This window comes from Cynoglossus semilaevis, chromosome 15 (genome assembly GCF_000523025.1).
Source record: "Cynoglossus semilaevis isolate Cse_v1.0 chromosome 15, Cse_v1.0, whole genome shotgun sequence".
Taxonomy (NCBI): domain Eukaryota; kingdom Metazoa; phylum Chordata; class Actinopteri; order Pleuronectiformes; family Cynoglossidae; genus Cynoglossus; species Cynoglossus semilaevis.
In genome coordinates, this window is record NC_024321.1 from 15,960,096 (window position 1) to 15,969,723 (window position 9,628).

At 40.3% G+C, this 9,628-nt stretch overlaps 3 protein-coding genes across 7 annotated transcripts in view; 1 reads left to right on the forward strand and 2 right to left on the reverse strand.

The window, feature by feature from the left end:
• The window catches only part of pdlim7 (PDZ and LIM domain 7), a 50,994-nt gene extending 48,298 nt beyond the window's left edge, over nucleotides 1-2,696 (reverse strand). Inside the window, exons 1-2 of the mRNA XM_017039320.2 lie at nucleotides 2,628-2,696; nucleotides 1,253-1,508 (exon numbers count right to left, since the gene is read on the reverse strand). Coding sequence (XP_016894809.1) covers nucleotides 1,253-1,282 — 30 coding nt within the window. The 5' untranslated portion in view covers nucleotides 1,283-1,508; nucleotides 2,628-2,696. The remainder of the gene's footprint in view (nucleotides 1-1,252; nucleotides 1,509-2,627) is intronic.
• Nucleotides 2,697-2,866: 170 nt separating this feature from the next.
• On the forward strand, nucleotides 2,867-7,877 carry cltb (clathrin, light chain B). Of its 5 annotated transcripts, none has more exons than XM_025063228.1 (7): nucleotides 2,867-3,054; nucleotides 3,160-3,183; nucleotides 4,236-4,282; nucleotides 4,636-4,753; nucleotides 5,273-5,384; nucleotides 5,958-6,011; nucleotides 6,625-7,877. In XM_025063228.1, exons 1-7 carry the CDS (start codon nucleotides 2,901-2,903, stop codon nucleotides 6,794-6,796), a joined length of 681 nt encoding a protein of 226 aa, XP_024918996.1. In that variant the 5' UTR covers nucleotides 2,867-2,900; the 3' UTR covers nucleotides 6,797-7,877. The 5 variants fall into 5 exon arrangements, with proteins under 5 accessions (XP_024918996.1, XP_024918995.1, XP_008325639.1 ...); XM_025063227.1 differs by having other exon boundaries at nucleotides 2,867-3,050; nucleotides 3,156-3,183; XM_008327417.3 differs by having other exon boundaries at nucleotides 2,867-3,041; nucleotides 3,147-3,183.
• Nucleotides 7,878-8,195: 318 nt separating this feature from the next.
• Nucleotides 8,196-9,590, reverse strand: higd2a (HIG1 hypoxia inducible domain family, member 2A). Its single transcript, XM_008327416.3, has 2 exons — nucleotides 9,364-9,590; nucleotides 8,196-8,539 (listed from the first exon to the last, which is right to left on the reverse strand). The coding sequence occupies exons 1-2, from the start codon at nucleotides 9,518-9,520 to the stop codon at nucleotides 8,373-8,375; spliced, it is 324 nt and encodes a 107-aa protein (XP_008325638.1). The 5' UTR covers nucleotides 9,521-9,590; the 3' UTR covers nucleotides 8,196-8,372.
• Nucleotides 9,591-9,628: the final 38 nt, after the last annotated feature.

The following is a 9,628-nucleotide window of genomic DNA, read 5'->3' on the forward strand; positions in this document are numbered from 1 at the left end:
TGTAAAACTACTCCAAGCTATTTCAGCCCAACACCCACATGATTCACAGAGAGGGGGGGAGTGAAGGAGAAGGAGGAGGACGGAGCTAGGCAACATCAGCTAACCCCTATATTCTGGCTCCTGCGTTGAAAGTAAAGGCATCTATGAACGCAACATAACATGAAACGCATTAGAGAAGCAGCGGGCGAGCGCCGCTGAAATGAAACCCCGGGACCTTTTTCATGGACTTTTCACATTCTTTTCTATTTGGGGTGGGGGGGGGGGGGGGAGCGGACAGGGACAAGCGAACCAGTAATTATAATAACATCAAATGAGAGAAAAGTATAAACTTAAACAGAGTTGTGGTTTCAGATGGCATTGACAAAAGGGTGGAACTGTTTTTCTGTTTTTGTTTTTTTTAATCCAAATTAATCTAAAAAACAAACAAAACTAATGCTTTTACAAAACTAGTCAAATTCCAACATTAAATTTGTTTATTAATTTGTATTTTCAGTGTTCTTTTGTCACCACTGACTAAATCACACACAGGAACAACAACAGTGGGAAACACTTCTTATTACATGACATTAAATAATTTTACTGTCATCCCTGTGTTATAAAGATAAACGACATCAACTACAGGAAAAACTGTCTGAGATAAGACACCGTTTTATCAACAAAGGCGACACAGACTGGATGTTGGGCCTTGGTTTAAATGATAGTTAGTGTAACTTCTAATAGTTAATTTAAACGGGTTCTAATAAGGCAGTGTAACAGACGAGGTGAATCTGCTTTTAGTGTGTATTTATATCCCTAACCTGGACGGTGTGTGTCTGTCTGTGTGTGTGTGTGTGTGTGTGTGTACACCAGCCTAGTGAATTATTTATTTTATCTCCTTCGAGCGACACTATTACAGGCCAAACCACAAATGCGTCCATGATGATGATGAATATTAGTAACAGGTAATAATAACAGGGTTCAGCGAAGCCCTGAAGGTTTTAACCGAGACGGAGAATGAAGCAGTGAGAAAAGAAGAAGGACAACAAAAACAAAAACAAAAACAAAAACAAAAACAAAAACAAAACAACAACAAAAAAGCACTAACGCTAACTAACTCGCAGCTAACTGAACATTTGCACCGCTTTACACGGGACGAAGCAGAAAAAACCAGGACCGTGAACACAACACAGTTCATTCAGCGAGGTTCCACACACAAAAAAAAGTTGACTTTTTTAAAGTTTACACACGCCACAAAAGAAACTTCTGGACTCACCTCCGGTCCTCCCGTCTGTTCGCCCGACATCACGGCTCGGTTCGTCGCGGAGAAAAGTCGCTGGTACGATGGCGAATGGACTTCCTTGAAACGGTTGTCAGGAAGCCACGGAAGATTCTCCAGTCAGCGGCAACAGCAACAGCGAGATACTTCCCTCGAATTCTCCTTTACAACCACTGGCTCGGGACGTCACACGTCACATGGGCCGATGCTGCCTTTCATAGGCCGCTGCTCATCCACTGCCTGGTCGCTACCGCTGGAATAGGTTTAATACCACATTATGAGTTTGTCCATAACAATCAAATTATTACATTTGAAACTGCCCTGCGTCGACGATGCAATTGTTGGCGATAAATCAAAGAACGGTCATGTCAAACACCGTTATCGTCGTTATATGCAAAATGAAATAATACATTCAAAATAAGTGCAATCTGATAAGATTAAATGATTAAATTAGATTAGCTAAGGTTGGATTAGATTCGATTTTATACATTCTAATGGGGAAAATGGCTGCCTTAAGGTTAAAGTTGTAGTCATGCTTGAAATATCCAGAAATGTTCTTAATCCTCACAATATGAAACCACTGCAAAACATGCATGGTGTTCCAAAAAAAAAGTTCTCAAACAAATGCTTCTGAAGAATACAGTGTCATGTATTTATTTGACCCAGTTCAAAGACCCAGCAGAGGTCAGTTTGATAGAATTTACTAGACGTCCAGGGGCATCTGGCAGCTTCACTAGGATGAAGACAGGTTGACCTTTTTTGCAGTTTAAATTTGAGTTGGAAAAGTTGTCTTTGTGAAGTGTCATGGGTCAAAAAGAACTTATTTGGATGAGCAGCAAGGTGAAAGGTTAAGATTCAGTATACTGTAAAAAAAACTCTAAAAGGTAGTAGAGAGTTACTCTGATCACAACATTGTCTTTCATTGTTACATACTTTAGTAGAAATGTTTTATATTTAATTTTACAACCAAATAAAATGCTGAAAAACAAATGCTGAAAAAAACTTGTCAAAAGTGCACAGAAGGATGATTTGAGTACAGTATTTTCATTAGAGAAAGTAGAGAAGTACAAAAGAAAACTGTGGGCAGTTTATTGATGTTTCTTCTGCTGAAATGCTGAAATGCAGAACTGCTGTTATGTGTGTGTTCTTAATGTCCAGCCAGACGACATAAACAATAAACAATTCACAAATATGTAATATGATCTCAAACTTGGCCAATGCAAAGAGGTTAAAGAGCCACATTTAGCTCAGGTGACACAGGCTGCAGACCTCAGGCCTAGGGGCTCAATTGTTGCACACTGTACTGTATACTGTATAAACTCAATTGCAGTATATGACCAGCAGATGGAGACAAAATGCAACACATACAAACCTGGTACCCGGCGTTGTTGCTGCCCTGCTTCATCACAAACCATCATTGTCGTCATCATCATTATGGTGTCTGAACAGTGAACACATCATGAATCATCAGTAAACGCCGGCCGTCGAACCTTAAACCTTCTGATCATACAAGCACTACTTACCGCATCGTATCCTGTGAATCGCTGCCAGTCTAGTTAACATTTGAAGTTGTTAGCGGGGCGTAACGGCCTTATTGTAGGTGTTGACATTAGCTTGGTTAAACTTGTAAACACTTTTGTAAAAGATGGCTGACAACGGAGCCCACCCGACAGAGGAGGACCCGGCAGCAGCTTTCCTGGCCCAACAGGAGTGTGAGATCGCGGGGATAGAGAACGACGGTGACGGTTTTGGAGGACTGGAAGACGCCGAAGAGGAGCCGGCGGCTCAGCCTCCGACGGCCCAGCCTCCGACGGCCCAGCCTCCGACGGCCCAGCCTCCGACGGCCCAGCCTCCGACGGCCCAGCCTCCGACGGCCCAGCCTCCGACGGCCCAGCCTCCGACGGCCCAGCCTCCGACGGCCAACTACGGTTGGTTTGTTTGGTTTGTATGATTATGCTAACGGAATAGCAAGCTAGCAGCGGAGCTAACTGGAGCTAAACTGAATTAAGACAATGTTGACAATGGAGCGTTTCCAGTTTGTTTAACAAAAACTGAGTCACTTTTTTGTCGATGTTAAACGTTTTAATCATTGAGTTTACTTCCAGTGTACGCCACATAACGTTAACTTAATGTTCGAGCTGTTTAGCTCAGTGTGTTCGCGGACAGTTGGTCTAAGCCCTACTCTACTCTACTCTACTCTACTCTACTCTAAGTGAACGTTTTAAATAATGTAAAACAGGTGTCATCAACTCGCCATTACATTACATTATAACATGTTGCTCAGTCTAGAAAAAGCTCTTATAGCAGCAGAGCTAACGTTCAACCTAAACCGGCCAATTATGTGCAATACAACGTTATTACACGTCAGTAGAACCATTCAGAGAAGCCATATAACAAAGACAGCTTGAGGCAAACATAGTTAAACTGTATATAAATGTGAATAAAGCCATAAAAAAAAGGAAACTATCCAAACATTAATTGAAGGTAGCTCAAGGTTAACCAAAACTAATTTTCGACTATCAACAAAAGTAGCCAAAAAGAAGCACAAAATCAGTTTAAACTGGACTTAAGCAAGAAACGTTGTATTCTAACACAAAGCAGAAAAATAAACTGGGGATACAGTTGTGGAGAGCACCATGGCTCCATAGAACCGACAGTAATCGGTTCCAAAAACTCAACCTGAGAAATCAAATGTAGTTGAGTTTACAAGTATGCGTAAGGTATAAACTAGGCTTCATGTCACTTGCTGTGTGTTTGCTTTTCACTGGAAAATCCAGTCCAGCCCAGTGACACAATCGCATGACAACATCAGTTGTCAAACAGGAGCTGCAGCATTTTTCTTAGGTCTTAAGGTTTGCTGGTAACGTTGAACTAAAGACACTGAGAAAGGTGTAAGAGAGAGAGGAGTTGAACCAGCAGATGGGTGAACTAAGCCTGTGTTAACATCCACGTTCTGTCTGTCTTTTCATTAAAATGTCAGACATATTTGGAGAGGAGCCCGCTACAGTGAATGGAGATCTGTACCAGGTATGCACCACATTTAACTAGAAATTATATTGTTCTGTAAATAATGATGGCATGAGTTTTGTTGAATTTACTCTCTCCATATCTATGATACTTTGCACGGTGTTCAATTTGAAATGTGAACTTTTATATTTTTCATATACGTATATTTTTTCATTCGTTTGTTGTGTTTGCTTTGTTCTTTATATAATGATAAATACAGATATGTTTTGATTTAAATACATAATTCTAAATATAGCAAATATTCTAAAAGCACTTTTTCTTTTTTGTTTTGCCTTTATCTTTGGTCCTCAGTTTAACAATATAGCTCAAAAATCAGTCTGTGAATTAATCAAATGTATTTTTATGTCCACAAGGAGTCCAATGGTCCGACAGACACCTACGCAGCCATCGCACAGGTGGATATTCAGAGACAAGAACCCGAGAGTTTACGTAAATGGAGGGAAGAGCAGAAGGAACGCCTTGAAGCATTAGGTGAGCAAAGATGGTTTTGACAGGAAATTTGGTACACAACATTCACTTGGTGGCGGTGTTGCTACTGCAATACATTTTTGAATTTTATTTTATTTTTTAAATTTTAGGTAAATTTCAAGTAAATGAGAGCTCTTGATGCTAATTTTATGTCAACTTTAGATGCATTTCAAGTAAATGAGAGCTCTTGATGCTCACCTGTAGTTATTGCAGCCAGTACTTCAGGTTAAATGCAGACCTTACTTTTACCTTTTCATTACTTTGAAAATATTTATATAATAATAATTATATATAATAATATTTAATATATTTATTTAACCAGCGTGAGTGATGCTAAAATAGACAGGCAGGAACAGAGGTGGGGGGAGGAGGGATACGGGGGAGATGACCGGAAAATCCCAGTGGAAAATAGTTTTTCTAAATACAGTAGGGGTGTGTGTTAGTACAATAAAATGAACCAACAGCATGAATATTTGCACGTTAATTTTCTCAGAACCCGAATAAACAGTAGTTCTTCTTCAGACACGGCGTCAAAGGTGGCGGAGGCCGAGTGGAGAGAGAAAGCCAAGAAGGAGCTGGAGGACTGGCATGTGCACCAGAGTGAGCAGATGGAGAAGAACAAGGCCAACAACAGGTTAGTGTGACACGGCCCCTGTTAGCGTCGCAGAGAAGGAACAGTTGGCCCGTCGTTACGATGTGACAAGGCCATGATCACTTCATTAGCGCCCCCCACCCAGCGCAGTAACTGTGTGCAGTATGACCAGTTGTTTGTACTGCACTTTTCAAGTCCCTTTTGTTCACGTCCTCTGCAGTCTCTCTCTCTCCTCATTATTCTCAGCAGGCTAACACAGTCTTCTCTCACACTTTCCAACAGACTCTGTCCAAGTCTGGCACGGTATCACTCTGCATCTGTGTTCATCTACTTTTTCCACTGTGTCTGTGAAAGAGCTGAGAGTCTGTTCCCTGACGGAGTCTTAGTGTAGAGTTTCCGTTTAACAAACGAATTGGACCTAAAGTCACAGTCAAAGTGTCTGTGATTCAGTTCAAATTTTTTTATTTCTCCCATCACTGGAACTGTCACTCAGACGCCGACTCAACCCTTTTGACACAAATTCTAACATTTTCTCTGCTCGTTGTTCTAATACTCAACTTGTTCTTCTTTTCTCCTCTTGATTTTCCTGCCTTCATGGCTTTGACTGACAACTAGGATTGCTGACAAGGCTTTCTACAAACAGCCCAACTCTGATGTTATAGGCTTTGTGTAGGTTCATGCTTTGTGTTTTTTAATGTCCTTTAATGTAAATAATTTATAATAATTTAAAGCATGTTCTAAGCAGGAAACCCTGAATCTCCCAATCCCCCATCCCCACCAATTGTATGACCAGTATAAAGAAAAGCATGAATGTGATCTTGGACGTTTTGCATGTGTGGAGCACAGACTGTTTGCTGTTCTTACGTTTTTAAAATTTAAATTTAAATTAATTTAATTTAAGGATTTCCTTTGACAAAAAAAGAAACATTTGAATGTCTGACCATACCAGCTTTATCAAAGAAGCTTATATTATTTTACTTTGTGGAATTATTTTCCAAATCCAAAAATATATCAAGATAAAAACCCAGACAGAGAAAGTGAGAACCAGGAGCTGATTCTCAAGAAGAACCAGAAGCTGGGATGTTTGGGGCAAAGAACTCTTAGGCTCAGGAGATATTTTTGACTTCTGTGATTTTTTTTTTCTTTTTTTGTCTACACATACAGAGTATCATAATGTGAGCTTCTTAAACAGAGCCAGCATGTTCAAAATATGGTTTTGTTTGTTTGTCTGTGTTTAACATTACCGTCTTGCTCTTTCTTCCACCCTTAATATGAACCGCAGAGCGTCAGAAGAAGCCTTCCTGGCGGACACCGACAACGACACCCCGGGGTCAGAATGGGAGAGAGTAGCCCGCCTGTGTGACTTCAACCCTAAAACCAACAAACAGGCGAAGGACGTTTCTCGAATGCGTTCAGTTCTCATCTCCCTCAAACAGGCGCCTCTGGTCCGCTAGAGGGCGCTCCGGTTGTGTTCTAGAACCGTTGCTTTTTTTTTTTTTGGTCGTAACTTCAGCAGACGTTTCACGTTAACTATTATAAATCCCACCAGACGCCTGGTGAAACTGAAATATGCCTCGCTCTAATGTTACACTTTGGCCTGCTTTATCAGTGCATCCTCAGCCACCGACGAATCAAAACAAAAATACTGTTACAGTAACTTGTACTCACTTCTCTTTTAACTTATCTACTTTTATTCAACAACCACTTTTTTTGCATGTCTCCTGAGTTTAATCGATTTCGTCCTGGTCAGTGGCTGGACCGCGCCGTGCTGTGTCGTCATAGTAAAGCTGTAACCAGCACTTTGTTTGTAATTGTTCTTATAATCATAATTAAGATTAGCATTTAAGCTTGTGGCCTTTTTATCCCCCTCTCACTACTGTTTGATTGTCTCTCACAGGGAATTTGTCTTAAAAAAAACCTCAAAATTTCTGCTATAGTTAATGATTTTCATGTGTTAACGGTCAGTGAAGTTTTTATGTTTTGTTCGTGTCTTTTCTTTAATTGCCAATGGGTAAGGTGTCAACTGAAGTGTCTGCACATTCTTTCACACGTTGCCTGTTTGGAAAAATTGAATCTTGAAAGTGAATGTTTAAAGAAGAAAAACCAAACCACCGCAGTGCGACCCTTTAATTTGTCTTTAAATATTTCCTGTCTTTTTACTGTCGCCGCTTTAAACACCGTAGACGTGAACACAGTCTAAATGACAGAGTCTCTTAACACACACACACAGTTATTTTAATCACAGGTGTTTGTTCCGTCTTTTGTCTCCTCGCCGAGTCGTTTTGTGTTCTGCCCACGCAAATGTCTGTGATTAAGGTAACTGTTCTCACAAAGGGCTGTTTTCCTTCTCCATTGATTCACTCTTTGATTATTGGTTACATTAGGATCTTAGAATTTAAGGTGGAGTCAGGACCGGGTTTGATTTCATCCAAAATCCTCTCATTTCATCCTGCAAACATTCAGCCTCTGCTTTTCTTTGTTTCAAATGAATGTCTAGCAAAAGGTGGGTTTTAATAAATTCATGTCCCAAAAATACTCTGGTGGGAGTTTATTTTTTTTAATTACACAACGCACAAGACATCACTTTTCTTAAAATGAAGTTCATGTACGAAAATAATGCGTCTTTTTACATGTTTTTAGTGACCGAGCCAGGAAAGCAAGAATTAGATTTTATAATTTAATAATTGAAACCAAGTCAAAACAGCGACTTGGTTTCAATGATTCCCTCTTTCTTCTGTGTTCAGTCAGGATCATTATATCATTAGATCATTATACTTTGTTCAAAATCAATTCAAAATCAACTATAAATGCACTGAGGAAAAAACTGTGTTCAGTCAGGATCATTATATCATTAGATCATTATACTTTGCATTTTTCACCTTCAAAATCAACTATAAATGCACTGAGGAAAAAAAAAAAAAAACTGATTCAATTAAATACATCACTCAGGTCAGTTTCAACTGGACCTTGTCCAAATAGTGCAGTGGTGAATTCTGTCCATGATGACTGACGTGTGGCACTAGTGTGTCTTCACTGCTTGGGTTTTAAAGATGAGGCAAAGATTCCAAAAATAATGGCAACCACAGTGAAGCCCTGGGCAGCGATACGGCCCCTCATCAGTAACTGGGACTGTTTGTTCTTTCCCAGGTGGAAGGCACGGAGGCCGTACAGCAGAGCCCCAGCCGTGGCCAAACAACCTGAGGGACAGATAGAGAGTTCGCGATGATACCAGGGGTATATAGGTGTAACGTCGCTGGTACAAACTGCTGATCTCCCTTTCCCTGCACACTGCAGTCAAGGCTCACATTGTTCTAGTTTGCCAGCTGCTTCTAAAGATGACCAGGTGAAAATGATCTGTTTATGTTGATTACATTTAAATACTCATACTTTTTTAATCACTATATGTGCCTTTTAAGCCACGTACGACACAATACGTTTATGGTCAATACTTAAATGTCAAAACTTCACCTCCACTGTGGACAGGAGTAAATCAACCTCATGTTCTATAAATAAATAGTGGTCAGCTCCAGTAAAGGCGGGTGTTTAAAATGTAAGCACACATTATGCTATATTAGTAAAGACGTCACACAAATTAATCGATCAACTTTGCGGAAAAAAAGTATTTGTAGATGTTAGCTTAATATGTAGCTTCTACTTCCGGTGGGTCACCTTAAGCCAACGGAAGTCACATACATAACAGATCTATGTTGTGTATTAGGTGAGTACTACATCGTCTTCAATGTTTTATTTCTTTTTTTTTAAACGTTATTTTTTAATAAATAATGACCTGTATTTAATGTTTACCGCTGAAACGAGAGTCCGTTTTTAAAGTTTCGATCGGAGTCAAAAGATGTTTTGGTTTTTTTTAACTGTTAATTATGACCCCAAAACTCAGCTAACCTCTCGATAAACACTTAAAAACCACCGGGTCAAAGGTCGTCCATTTTCTCACTTCCATAACAGTAGGGATGAGTGCTTGTCCTGAGTGTCCTGCCCACTTGGACCCCTGCCTGTCACTCACCTATAGGGACGAACGGGTTCTCTTTGGTTTTTCTGATGAACTTCTCCTTAAACGTCTCGGCTGTAGGCAGGGCGATTGGAATGAAGCCCGGTATGTGAGGAGGTTTGTCCAGATTTACAGGGAGATGAGGATTATTGCTGTGGTCGGGGACCGCCATACTGCTTTCCGCCTCTGTCCACAATCTGCTGTCGGAGAAGGTACAAACGTCACTTCCGTTAACGTTTCACAATAAAAGGCCGCTTGATCGGGACGCCTCTTTTTTTCT

Bases quoted from the DNA above. Each gene is read 5' to 3' on its own strand.
- higd2a (XM_008327416.3), bottom strand. From the start codon at position 9,520: ATGGCGGTCCCCGACCACAGCAATAATCCTCATCTCCCTGTAAATCTG. The intron at 8,540-9,363 runs GTGAGTGACAGG...TCTGTCCCTCAG, and splicing joins GAACCCGTTCGTCCCTATAG to GTTGTTTGGCCACGGCTGGG.
- cltb (XM_025063228.1), top strand. From the start codon at position 2,901: ATGGCTGACAACGGAGCCCACCCGACAGAGGAGGACCCGGCAGCAGCT. The intron at 3,184-4,235 runs GTTGGTTTGTTT...TTAAAATGTCAG, and splicing joins GCCTCCGACGGCCAACTACG to ACATATTTGGAGAGGAGCCC. The intron at 4,283-4,635 runs GTATGCACCACA...TATGTCCACAAG, and splicing joins TGAATGGAGATCTGTACCAG to GAGTCCAATGGTCCGACAGA.